At 36.6% G+C, this 12961-nt stretch overlaps 3 protein-coding genes across 3 annotated transcripts; 1 reads left to right on the top strand and 2 right to left on the bottom strand.

The window, feature by feature from the left end:
* Positions 1 to 1422: 1422 nt before the first annotated feature.
* Positions 1423 to 3988, top strand: LOC17889623 (transmembrane protein 214). The gene is given in 10 exon segments (XM_023784857.1): positions 1423 to 1767; positions 1843 to 1980; positions 2085 to 2261; positions 2371 to 2508; positions 2610 to 2719; positions 2798 to 2930; positions 3018 to 3147; positions 3246 to 3472; positions 3561 to 3726; positions 3729 to 3988. Coding segments are annotated over 10 exon segments (1581 nt in total). The 5' UTR covers positions 1423 to 1473; the 3' UTR covers positions 3797 to 3988.
* LOC17887912 (protein WHAT'S THIS FACTOR 1 homolog) lies at positions 3940 to 5854 on the bottom strand. The gene has a single exon (XM_006294233.2). It carries the CDS (start codon positions 5386 to 5388, stop codon positions 4141 to 4143), a length of 1248 nt encoding a protein of 415 aa, XP_006294295.1. The 5' UTR covers positions 5389 to 5854; the 3' UTR covers positions 3940 to 4140.
* A 120-nt stretch (positions 5855 to 5974) lies between these two features.
* LOC17888570 (transcription factor bHLH155) lies at positions 5975 to 10786 on the bottom strand. Its single transcript, XM_006293390.2, has 11 exons — positions 9819 to 10786; positions 9414 to 9539; positions 9044 to 9125; positions 8923 to 8964; positions 8752 to 8811; positions 8544 to 8663; positions 7185 to 8384; positions 6982 to 7083; positions 6667 to 6786; positions 6443 to 6568; positions 5975 to 6301 (listed from the first exon to the last, which is right to left on the bottom strand). The coding sequence occupies exons 1-11, from the start codon at positions 9911 to 9913 to the stop codon at positions 6215 to 6217; spliced, it is 2160 nt and encodes a 719-aa protein (XP_006293452.1). The 5' UTR covers positions 9914 to 10786; the 3' UTR covers positions 5975 to 6214.
* Between the last annotated feature and the right edge of the window lie 2175 nt (positions 10787 to 12961).

The following is a 12961-nucleotide window of genomic DNA, read 5'->3' as shown; positions in this document are numbered from 1 at the left end:
CATTGTTCTCTTCTTGTCACTGAATCGATTTATGTATTTGCAACAAAATTATTAATTGATCAATTTAACTTCAAAAAAAGTATAAAACTCATATAAAATGTAGTAACATGGCCATAGATTTACACTCAAACATCATCTGGTTTGTTTTGTTTCATCTTCCTCATTTTATTTTATATTTTGATAAGCCTTTAAACTTATAATTTCTACTCCCTTTTTTATTGTTTGATTAGTGACTTCACTAAATTTTTATTGTTTAATTATACTTCTAAATTTCTACAAGAATCAGTTACAAATCATTGTTTCAAATTGTTGTGTTTTATTTATTTATTATTATTATTAATCATAGGTTGGTGTTTTGATACAACAATATTCGTTGGTATTTATAGTTGAATTCTATCTGTAGATACAATTGGATATGATTCTAATATATACTGTGATTTGTGAAATGTAATTTGAAGCAAGATCGCCCTTAAATTTATAGCTCATATTTTGATAAAAGCATAAGATTGATATAACAGAAGCATACAAGAAGAAGAAGTTGCTTCATGTTGATCTTTGTCCAATGAAAAGTCGTGCCATATGTAGATGCCTCACCAAAACACCAAATATATTTTCTTTTAAATCTAATTGACAATAATTTGTCATTGTAAAACTTTTTTTTCTTAAATTGAAGCATATTCTTTCTCATTGATGTTTCTTTAGGTATTGCTTATGTTCCTATAATGTTATGTTGAATTTGGTTGAATCTGTAGAGTTGTCTCATTAGTTTAATGGGACTAATGTTTCGTTGGTGATTGAAACATATATTATGCTAGAAATAGTTGAGCTTTGTATCCAAAAAAATTCTTAGATTTTGTAAAAAGAAAAGGCATGAATCTTTGATATGATTTTAAGAGCATTAGCTAGAAGTTCATTTCATAATTGCGTTGACAGCTTTGTTTTTTAAATAAAGAAAAAGAAGGGGCACGTTAACAGTAAAAAATGGTCATTCATAAATATTGAATTCTTTTGACTTTCTAGGATCATCAGTATTAAAATGCAGCGATACTATTAGAAAAATATCATTTGAAGGATAAAGATAAAATTGTAAGAAAGTTTTCTCAGTCTCACAAATCTAATATATCATAATATAGAAAAGGTAAAGAAAATAAATTTGTAAATTAAATAAAAAAATATACAATTAGAAAATTATAATCAATTTTCCACTCGAAAAAATTATTTAACAATGTTAATTATTTTAAGTTTTCATTTCCCCGTGCGGCAACGCACGGGCAGACAGCCCTAGTATAAATAAAAATAAACCCGTGTTTTATCAAATTCAAAGTCAAAGGGGGAATTGCGTATATATATATATATATATATATCATGCGGGTTTTAGAAATCTACTACATGAACACTAAAATCATATACATTGGTTTCTGTTTTCTTCTTCTTTGCAATTAAAGGAAAAAGGACAAAACTTTAGAAAAGCTTATGGAGCCGATCGAATCATCTGTGGATTACAATGACTTGGAGACCTCTAAACGTAACCTACACGTCAACCATGGATGGACCACCGTCGTGTCTCGGAAGAAAAAACGGGCGGAGAAGAAGGTCGCTGCTTCTGCTAAACACCCATCTGATCGTTACAGTGGCGACGCCCAGATAGCGACAAGGGATGAGAATCTCAAGACAAATGATGAAAATAAAAAGCCGACAGTGTCTTTTCCCGAAGCTGCCGCAATGATCGATCCTTCTGATCTTGCGGCTTACCTCGCCGAAATATCGGTAAGCGCATGACATGTGAAATTTATTCGTCACTTGATTGCTCACAGATGTGAAATATTTGATGTGGTGTCGCAGAAATCGTATTGGTTCGAGCCGGAGGTTCAGCTATTGAGATTTATCGATTACCTTGGGAGAACACTTTCCGCTGTGCAATTTCCATGGGTCAAGATGTTCACGGAGTCTCCTTTCCCCACGTTGATTCATGTGATCGATGTGAGAGCCTCGCTTTTTTTCTTTTAATCTTTTTTTTTTTATATAAAATCAAATCAAATCAAAAACTTTTGGTTCTGTGTTTTTTTTTTGTTTGTGGTAAACAGGTTCCATTATCTCAAATTCCTGATCCTGTCTACAAAACATCAGTCGATTGGATCTCCCGAAGTTCTATTACGACACTCTGTGGCTTTGTATTGTGGGCATTTGGTTATATTCTCACTTATTTGGCAGATACCATCAGTGGGGACAAGGAGGCGCAACATCCTAAGTCCAAATCTCCGGTAAATTTTTGTCAATTTTTTTGTAATCGCTTTCTTTCACTTATGTCTGTGTGTCATTGAATCTTGTACCATTGTTTTGCTTCTCTTCTATTTGTTGTTTTACAATTAGGTAGCAACCTTTGTTGCATTAGCAATGGTTTTGCGTAAGAGACCCCATGCTTTGGCTACTGTTTTGCCCACTCTGAGCAATAGGCGTAAGTATCAAGGAGAGGACAAGCTTCCCATTACTGTTTGGATGATGGCTCAGGTTCGTGTCCTATTTAATTCCGCTTATGTCAAACTAGGACCAAGAGTCTGTTTTCTGCCATCTTTTGTTCTGATAGTTATTCAACTGTAAAATGTGAACAGGCCTCCCACGGTGATTTATCTGTAGGCTTGTATTCATGGGCACGTAACTTGTTACCTCTAGTCGGTAGCAACCCTCAGTCTAGGGATCTCATCCTGCAGTTCGTTGAGAAGTGAGTCCAAAGTTTTCTTTTCATCTCCTTTGCTATATATACAAATATCTCATCTTGTTTATGCAATTTTCTTGTCAGAATTCTGTCGTATCCAAATGCTCGGACTTTACTTGTAAATGAAGCTTCTGAAGATGAATCACAACTGATTCCACCTTTCTCATTTGAGATCTTGCTGCGGCTTGCTTTCCCTGCTTCATCCGCAAGAGTAAAGGTAAGCAGTCTCATTGCATTTTTATCAAACAAAATCTTGATGCCTTTGTCGATTCTGATCACAAGCATGGGATCTATATATTCACAGGATACAGAGAGGTTTGAGGCAATTTATCCCTTGTTGAAGGAAGTGGCTCTTGCCGGTGAACCAGGAAGCAAATTAATGAAACAAGCCACTGAACAAATATTCACCTTTTCTTTGAAACTAGCTGGAGAAGGTATTAGTAACAAATGGAACCTTGAATCCTTAAGTTTTCTGGTTCCCTCTCTCTTCTTCTCCAAGTTCCCATGTCTTCATGTGTTACCGTTGTTACAGGAAACCCTGTTTTAGCCAAGGAAGCTACAGATATCGCTTTCTGGTCTGTGACAGAAAATGTATATTGCTGCAAGATCTGGGAAAAGCTCTACACGGAGAATGAAGAAGCTAGTGTTGCTCTTCTTAAAAAGCTTGGAGACGAATGGAAGGATCATTCCCTCAAACTATCATCATCACCCAGTGATACTCTCACTCTCACTCGAACTATGGAGAGCTTCATACTTAAGGTACTGCTTCTTACTCTTCTAAGATAAACTTATTTCACCCTCCAAGCGGTTGTAATTTCATCTCTGACCTAACCTGTGATGCTTATAGAACGAAAAAGCCATCACTCCTTCAGTAATCTTGGGGAGTGACCTAACCTGCGATGCTTCCTGTGACAAGTCCTGCAAAGTGATCTCAGGGAAACTCCTTCGTGGAAGTGCCTGCCTCAAAGTTACAGCCATTACTGCTGTGGTTCTAGCTGCTGGAATGTATTATCTTCCAACCTGGTGGACTCATTGGATCTGCACCTGTACCTCAATGCAATCATCACCGCTTTGAAGAACTAGGGCAGAAATATCATTTTCATTGCTTTTCTTTTGCTATGAATTAGTGAATATATGTCATTAATCTTGTTAGTGGGTATTGTTCATCCAATAGATATTTAATGACTCTTACATAATCTTTTATCTTGTATGGTAGAGGTTTGTGATACGAACCAAAAAAAATATCACTGTCAAGAGGTTTGTGACTTTGACGTTTACAGAGATCCCAATATACTCTATAAAGTCTTTAACTTTACAGAAATCACAATATGCTCTTAAATCATATCCAAAACCAAGCTGTCCGTCCCAAGAGTTATTGAGATGCAGCAATTCTCAGCAAATAATGTTTCAGCTATACCAGAATGCTCTTATCGGGTGTCACTGAAGAGAATCTGATAGAACCTTTTTCTCTCTTCTGTATCAAACAGACCTCCTGGTCGATCGCCATGGTTTTCTTGTTCATTTACATCATCGCCATCATCAATCCTGTCTTTCTTTCGCACCACAGGCTTCAAAGATTCAATACCTTTCTCTCTCTTCTTCTCTAGATTAGCCAAATATCGCCTGTGATTATACTCATACAAGCCCTGCTGCATCAGTTCCCCAAATTTATCCTTTACAACAACGAGCGGGTCCTTGTGAATCAATTCCGCGCCATTGTATCCTTCTCTAAGAAGCACAGTGTGAACCTGATACTTGTTAGCGACGTAGAATATGCCTGGATGTTTCAGAAGCATAGAATTTAGCTTCTCTGGCAACCCAAATTCCCTCTTGAAATGACTCAGCTTTACGATTGACAGCTTCTTCCACAGCGTCAACGAGAGTATCTCGTGCACCAAACCGACACTTCTCTTCTCACTCTCCTTTGAACCCTCGACAAGATCCCCATGATCCTCATACGGAGATATGTAAGGAGAGGTATTAAACTCCATGAACCTCTCCCATGGTTTGGTCCATGTGGAAGGTAAAAAGCATGAAAAACTAGGCTCAGAGCCACAGTCTTTTGCTGCTGCCTCCACTGCAGAAACAGCCAACTCAGGTTTCCACAACACAAGCTCGATCTCCATTGAACTCTTCCTGCCACTATAGTTCACTAATCGGAAAACATCTGAGTACTTTGGTAGTATCCTGATAACATAATCATCAGGGAATCCAAAGCTCCGCTTAAACTCGTTAAGCTTCACCACATTGAGGCGCTGATTAACACTCATCATAAGCAGCTTTGCAAGCCTATCAGCGAGCACAGGCTCTTGGGCATCTTTGACCAACTCTTCTTCTTCCACAAGCGTCATCATGGGTTTCGTTAAACGACAGTAATACTCATCGTTCTCGAGATAAACGTGGAAACAACAAGGGTACTTCTTAAGCCAATTCAAGGCTTTCCCCTGCAGATCAAGAGTCTTAAACTTCTTCTGTAGAAACTTAACCGATGCAACCTGGTTGGGGCACCTTAAGATAATGTTCTTGAGCCTACTGTTAACTACCCATCTCTTGTTACGCGAGAGAGCAGATTCGAGATCAGGGTCTTTCTTCGTAGACCAAAGTGAGAATCTTCTGATTAACAATGGAGCATACTTAGTACCCAGAATTCCAAATAAATCCCGTATCATAGCCATATCAGTGTCTACTAACCAAACCTAATCAAAGTGAACACCGCAAGCTTCGCTCTTAAATATTGGCATCTATTACCCAAACTCAAAATCCAAATTTTGACGAATGCGATAGGTTAAGAGGCAGAAGCAAATAGAAAAGCCCCACCTTTAGAGCATCAGAGGATCACAATAGAAACCCTGAAACCGGCACAAAGGAGGTGTGATTGGTGAAGATAAGCTAGGAGCAGAAAGGAGAAGCCTTTGAAGTCGATTCATCAGACTCAACAACGCCCCAGTTTCCAGAAGATTCAAAGGAAGAGATTTGGCTTCTGAAACGACCAGTTGGGTTATAAATAAGATATTCAAAGGAAGAAAATTTCTCCCCTACTTCTACAGCTTCACTCGAGGTTAGCTCTGCAGCAAATGAGGCAGAACAGAACAGTCCCTATTGTAAAAGCTTCTTCTTTCTAGGACTTGTTTTTTTTTTTTATGGCTTTGGAGTTTGGTGCTGTGTGTACTCAGTTGGAATATTTACATTTTTTGCACTTGTGTACCATCTTTAATCATTCAGGCTTCCAAATTTATAACCCGATTCAGCTTACAAATCGAATAGCTGAACACCTCAAAACGTTTGAAGAGAATCAACTTTCAAGTAATGTTATATTCGGGTCCATACACTTAGGAAAGCAAAGCAAACAAAATGCAAATCATAAACACACTCAACTTTTAAGATATATATTTTATACATAAAACCAAAACAAACAAATGAAGTGTTGAAGTGAGTGTCACAGCAACACTGTACAAGCCTATTATTTATCTCCTCTAAAGGCAAACTCTGCAATCACGCCTGCTACATCTTCACATTGGCCTTTGGTTGAAATATTTGCACAAGCGACCACAAAATGTCCATCCTCTGCATTACTTTGCTGTTCTGGCTCTGCCATTCATATCATCATCTCGATGTTAGTCAGTCTTATATATTATCATTACACTAATCCAATGTTAAACCAAAACCAAGAGAAAAACTGTGAATTTCTTTCGAATCTCCTTTGTGAATTGAGTGAATTCGATTTCCTACCTCTGTTACAAAGCATATCCATGTTTTCTCGCCCTGAGTCTCAGTGATGCCTCTTAAGATGACGAGGTCTAAGCTCCTAATGACATTTGCTATCTCAAGAAAATGGCTACATTCTTCACATAACATCTGTCCAAACCCAAAAATACTTTAAAAGTAAGATTTAGAAACGCACCAACAGAACTTGGGACTCAACGAAAGAAACACTAAAGAGTAACATTACATACCTCGATAAGCACCATTCCCTGCTTGTTCAGATTCTCCACGATAATTGAGCATACTTGAAGATGGCCTCCAACCTCCACTGCGCAGCTTGAACCTTGCATACCAGTTTCCTTCTGTTGCATCTGAGATTACAGAGGCACTGTATAATTTTAATATATACTTCTATTTTGCAGTTGAGTTTCTATACCTCCATGTCCCCATCCTATCTTCTCAATAAAAAATTCAGAAATCTGACAACATTTGCTAAACTTACAAACTATAGAGGCTGGAAACAAACAGAACAGGGATTAATAGGATCTAGAAAGCTGATCTTTTACCTTTGTCTTAGCACTTTTACTGAGCTTGTCAGCATGCTTAGTAACATTCTGCAAAAAGAGCATATGCCTGATCGTGCGTTCTAGCAAAGAATCAATACTGCACTGTAAATATGACAAAAATATTAGCAAACAGAAAAATATATTACAACTTATAGTCAATACAATAATGCAAGTAACCTTGTAGCTAGGAAGAGAAAAGTCACCTTAGATCCATTAGGTACAAGTTCTCTAAGTTCCTTTATTCGATCCTGGATGAGTTGTCTGTCTCTTGGACGAGGTCGAGAACTTTCACCAGGTTTAGCCCTCTTTTTGTTCTTCTTGGGCATGTCCAGGGATGTCTGAAACTGGTCACTAGAGGAGCTGGGATACGTAGATGAGAATCCAATCGAAGAGAATGCTCCACAGATATCTGATGAATTTTGTTGGGTATCCACCTCTACTAATGGCAGCTGCTTCATAGCACTATCAACTGAGATAACATTATTATGCTTCTTTTGACCTGAGGGTTCTGCCACTTCCATGGTGGTAAGCAATGATTGTACAGATCTGCTCGACAACATATCATCCCTGGCATTGCCATCGCTTTGACACACATTAGCAACTACAGCATCTAGAAGATTCTCAGGGCCAGAGTCAAATGTGAGCTGGCTATGACTCATATCATCTGTTGGTCTTATTGTTGAACGATTTTCAGACTTCAGTAGATCCTCCTGACCAGTGCTTGTTTTCTTGAAAGCAGAGCCTAACGCCTCGAGCAGCTCGCTGCCAGCAAAGGTATACCCAGGTGAGATCAAAGCGTCAGATCGACTAGACTCGCATTTCCTCTCCAGCATACGCTCACTCTCTTTTAGGTGTTTATTTCCGTGGTTCTCAGATAGTTGCAACACTTCATTCTGGTAAGAACTTTCTTTCTCTGTTCCAGGCGAAGCATGAAAAGTTGAGTCCAGGCCTGGATATGAGTGGGCTGTAATCATCCTTTCAGCCTCAATTGCTAAAGCAGATGAGCTTGTATTACTGAGCACATGATTCTTCATATACTGTTGTAAATTAGGATCTAATCCTCTTGGATCTTTGCAGCCACTAGTCATTCCCACATGAGATGCATCACTGATTATATTTGTACCTAGATGACTCGCATATTTGGCATCAACCACGTCAACTGGAAAGCCAAACGTAACACCGCTATAGCTCCCACAAGTAGATCCTTGCACAACATCACGATCGCCTACAACTTGAGCTGCATTTTCCATGAGAAGAGATGACGAAGGAGTATTGTAAGGCAAGCTATTACTAGTTTTGTACTGAGTTAGAATATTTGACTCATCCACATCCATAGCTTTGGCAACTTCTCCAGAGCAATCAGGGAAAGCCTTGGCATGTAAACCTTCAGAAGGTATGTTTGGCTGCAACAAAATTATACAACACATCATGCTCCACTCAGGAAGTCGGTGGAGGTTTGAGGAATTGTTCGAACAACCCTAAGCACTCTACTCTCCCCATTTTGCAAATAACGAGAAATCTGGGCAAACATGAACCCATATTTGAATGAAGAAGATCTTTACCAGACATAACGAATTGTTCATATTACATTGCATTAAATTTGCTGCATGATCTGCCAGTGGATCCCTAAGTGCCAGAAATAAATGTCGGATATGATTCACCAAATTCACATCTTCATTAACCTGCTCCAAACAAGCACACAATAAGACCAGATACGTTCATATGTACCATGCATTATGAACACTGCATGCAATTAAAGATCTTACTTACTTTACGCAAAGAACCTAGCTGCACAACTCCACAGTGACCAACAGCTACTACAAGAATGGTCTGCGGAGAAGGAAGAAAACAAAGAAAGTTCTCAGAGGCAAACTTTGAGGAAGATATTGAGATTCATGTAAGAGAGCAGACAACAAGAACACTAAGAAAATTTCAAATTACCTTAATCCCAGCAGACATCTGACTCTCCCAAACGTTATGAAACTGTAATTCGAGAAAAGATATGTGGTTTTGAGAACATGGATAAAGAAAAAAATCCAACTCAAGATAAGAAGTTTCTAACCTCAAATTCTGCGTGACAGTTATCATAATATTCGGGGAATACCCATTGATGTTCTCCAGAAACTGCAACTTGTCCTACAATCCTATTAATATAGACATGATAAAATACGAAGATCATTCTTTGCATCATTCAGTAAAATATTCAATTTGTCCTACTCTAAGATTTGTAACTAATAGTAAAAGCTCCTGCTGACATCAAGCCCCAAGAAAAAAGCTTTGCATTATGTAGCTAATGTCAAAGAAACAAAGTATAAGAGTCAAATGCCAAACTGCGTCATACTCTTTTTTTAAAAAATTTAGATAACCATGAAAGTCTAGTTTAAAAGATGGAAGTCAAGGAAGAGTGGATCAGGCAAGCAATTTATTCTTACCCTTCCCCAAGAGAATAGACATGATACGACATCTTTGCCACAGCTAACCCAAGAAGGTCATGTGCTCCATGCATGTTTTTTGGTATTGTATTATTGTCGTAGTAAGCGTCCTCCAAGGTGAGTACCCTACAAGCGTTAAATATTCAGGAAATGAGGAAACTATCTAGTCAACTAAACTCTAAACTTATAAAGAAATAGAGCGCTTAGTTACACGAAACTCAAAAATACAGAACAGTCTAAAGCTAAGTTAAGGCTGCCTACATTTCAGTATAAGGTTCCCTATGTTCTTCCACACTAACAAGTTAGCGAAATACATCTCCTAAACAGATAAATCAATTACCACAGTTTCAACCCGTAGACAATGTTAATGGTCCAACAAGCAAAGAGATTGTTCAAGTGACTCACATTCGAGATCGATGATTAAGCTTCCAGAACACAGCATAGTTCCAGTCCGTGTTAGAGCAAAAGCTCCTCAGTATCTCTTGAGAAGTAGAACCCATTCTAAAGGGCAAGTTCCCAAAAACAACCCCCGACTCAAAAAACGACAAATCAAGACAGAGACAGAGAGTCCTTTTGATTCTTTGTAAGTTCAAAAAAATTTGTGTCCGAATGAAGAAAACAAAAAATCAGTTTTTTTACACTATCCCTCCTCCCCAAATGAACCTTTTTATTCCCCTTTCGATCACATACAAAGTTACTAACTACCTCTGTATGAACCTCTTCCAGCTTGTTCCCTTCGCAAACCAGCTCTTGGGCTTATCGGCGGACCTACTTCATCTTGTGAGATTTGCCTCTTACCCATCCCTTACCCCAAGATTAAAACTTTGAATCGGATTACCAAAAGGAAACTAATTTAAACCCTAGCTCAAAACAACACACCAAAGAATCACAATTTCAAACAGTTGGAAACGGAGATAGATCTGCTGCAACTACTACTACTCGCCATAAGACAAATCAAGATTGAAAATTCAAAGCTGAAGAAGGAGAAAGACAGTGACAAAAGGAAGCAGAGAGAGAGAGAGACAAGAGGAGAGAGTTTAGCTTATGTCAGAAGACATTGATTGACTTCAAGTGTTGATTTCAGCATACTCTGCATCACTCAGAAAAAAAAAAAAAAAACTTACAATCGAGAAATTTGCAGGGAAAAAAAGGACAGAACAGAGAGAGAGAGAGAGAAAGAGAGAGAGTAAAAGGTCGGAGGCAGAGGTAAGCTAAAAGACGTTCCTTTTTTTTAAAGGGTGGAGAAGAAATCGAGCAAAGGAAGCGGGCGAATCACGCACCATGCTCATTTTAGCAACGGAAGAGGAACGATAGGTGTGCGCATGTTAGCTATTGGAGGTAGTGGGAAGGTGAGTGTGTTGAAGTGTATGGGATTTTATGGAAGAAGATAGGATCTTCTCATCTCTCTCCCTCTTTCTATTTAGTTGTGTAATGGCCAGCAAAATGATTCACCAACTGAATTTTTGCTTCCTTCATCCTTTTTCACTTTTCTTTCTCACTAAAAACAAATTACCAAAAATATTACACATTGCACTAATTTCTTTTGTGTTTATATATAAATTCATCATATAGTAAATTCAAAATCACTCTTTACCTAAAATTATATTAGTCGGTGGTCCAAATATAAAATTTTTTTTTATCAATTAATCAAAATATAAACGTTAAGAGTTTTTTCCGACTGTATTTTTTTATCGATTTCTATAATGTTGTATGTTTTAAATTTTATAATTTATGTGGTAAATAATTCATATTAATGTAGCTTCTAATTTCAAAAATTTGTGAACTTTCTTCTTTAAAAAAAATGAATTTGAGAATTTTCAGCTTTAAATAATAAAATAATAAAAAATGATTTCATATGCCAATATAAAGTTGAAACATATTGGACTTTATAGCTTGTCCATATATAATCTCACATTATGATTAAAAATATATGGCTCTTTTTAATTTCCCTTTTAGTATTGTCAACAAAAATCCAATGTCTTTTTCATACTCACTCATTTTGTCTTGTTTACCATAATCATCCTTGGATAAAGAAATATATACCCATCGAACCATTTATTTGCTGGCCTATGTTACATTTTAGACAAAGAAATATACTCCTATACTTCATTTTCTTGAATTTTTCACACACATCTTGAATTGATCACCTAGAATGTAAACTTAAAATTATCTAATATGTTAGTCCAAAGATATGTTTTAGATGTTGTGACTCCCCCAATATAGGTCATTCACAAGTCATAATATTTGTAAAATTTCACGGGTCATTCACAAGTCCTTTGTGTCGACCATATTGGTAAGCTCATTATAAGAACCCAAGGGTAGAGGGTATTCTAATTTGAAATGTGTATGATCTGATTTTTGAGTTCCCACTTGGAAATCAAAATGATGATGGTGTTTTAAAAATTGATTGCTCATAATAATCTATCTGGGAGGTCTCTTATAATATGCTCTCATGACTTGTTTCCATCAATGTGTTCTAATGCAACGCACCAACTCAACATCTCTTTTCATTTCCTTCCCCTTTTCATCATTTTTATCTTTTACTTCTTTAACTGAAAAAATAATATCAATTAATAAAACCATATAAATATATTATCCCTCTTTTTTAATCATTATTATTTTCTTTTACTACTTGATTACTATGGTCAATTATTTTCATAATATAGCAAAATTATTCCAAAGAGAGTGTTAAGATTCATACGAATGAGAAAACTAAATAACCTATAATTAATTCCTTAGGTCGCCTTTGAAATTTGAGATTGCTAAAGATTGTTGGTAGAAAGTTCACCTTTATGTATTTAATATATAGATTGATAGTTCAATACCATATACATATTGTGACTTTAGTAGATTGCTGTTAATTTTTCTACAACAACAGAATTTTTTATATAATGCTTGTATATATAAATAAATGAAGGCTATGCACTTTTGTTGTATATATATAAAAGTAGTTATCTATTCCACCGAAAATTATATTAGTTGTTTTCCGAAAGTTGGCATTAATTAGATCAAAGCATGCCTGTATCCAAATTGTTTCAAATGACTTTTAAAATTGAAAAAGGTTTTGATAATAGTGTTTTTTGAAGGGGCATCGTTTGATCATTTGATTACTTGGTCCGTAGTAACCGATAAGCCATGCATGTAATAATCAATCTCTCCTTTAGGTGATTGTATTAGTATATGGTTTTAAGTTAGTGCTTTGTTATTCTGTTCAATATATACATTTTTATAACAAAACATGTCTCAAAAGGCTTCGCAATTTTTCTAAGTGCTTCTTAATTTTGTGCATGATTTTATATTTTACCACGCCGACATGGACATGCATCGTTCAGGAACCATTTCTAAAATATGTTTTTGAATAGATTAATAGCTATGATATTTTGAAAAAAAAAAAGTATATATTCTAGAGGAGTTATCTTTCATATATAAAAGTATATAGTAAAAAAAACTTCTACTCACCAAGTAGTGAATGGTGGTCATCCAGCTAGTGACTTTGAGAGTGACAACACAAATCACTCACTAGCTGGTTTAAAAATCCTATGGGGTGA

The sequence above is a fragment of the Capsella rubella genome, unplaced genomic scaffold (genome assembly GCF_000375325.1).
Source record: "Capsella rubella cultivar Monte Gargano unplaced genomic scaffold, Caprub1_0 scaffold_4, whole genome shotgun sequence".
NCBI lineage: Eukaryota > Viridiplantae > Streptophyta > Magnoliopsida > Brassicales > Brassicaceae > Capsella > Capsella rubella.
The sequence above is the reverse complement of the archived record's forward strand: the minus strand, read 5'-3'. Positions and strand labels throughout refer to the sequence as shown.

Coding starts and splice junctions, on each gene's coding strand:
- LOC17888570 (XM_006293390.2), bottom strand. CDS start 9,913: ATGGGTTCTACTTCTCAAGAGATACTGAGGAGCTTTTGCTCTAACACG. Junction 8,812..8,922: donor AGATGTCTGCTGGGATTAAG/GTAATTTGAAAT, acceptor CCTTCTCCGCAG/ACCATTCTTGTAGTAGCTGT. Junction 6,569..6,666: donor AGGGAATGGTGCTTATCGAG/GTATGTAATGTT, acceptor GGGTTTGGACAG/ATGTTATGTGAAGAATGTAG.
- LOC17887912 (XM_006294233.2), bottom strand. CDS start 5,388: ATGGCTATGATACGGGATTTATTTGGAATTCTGGGTACTAAGTATGCT.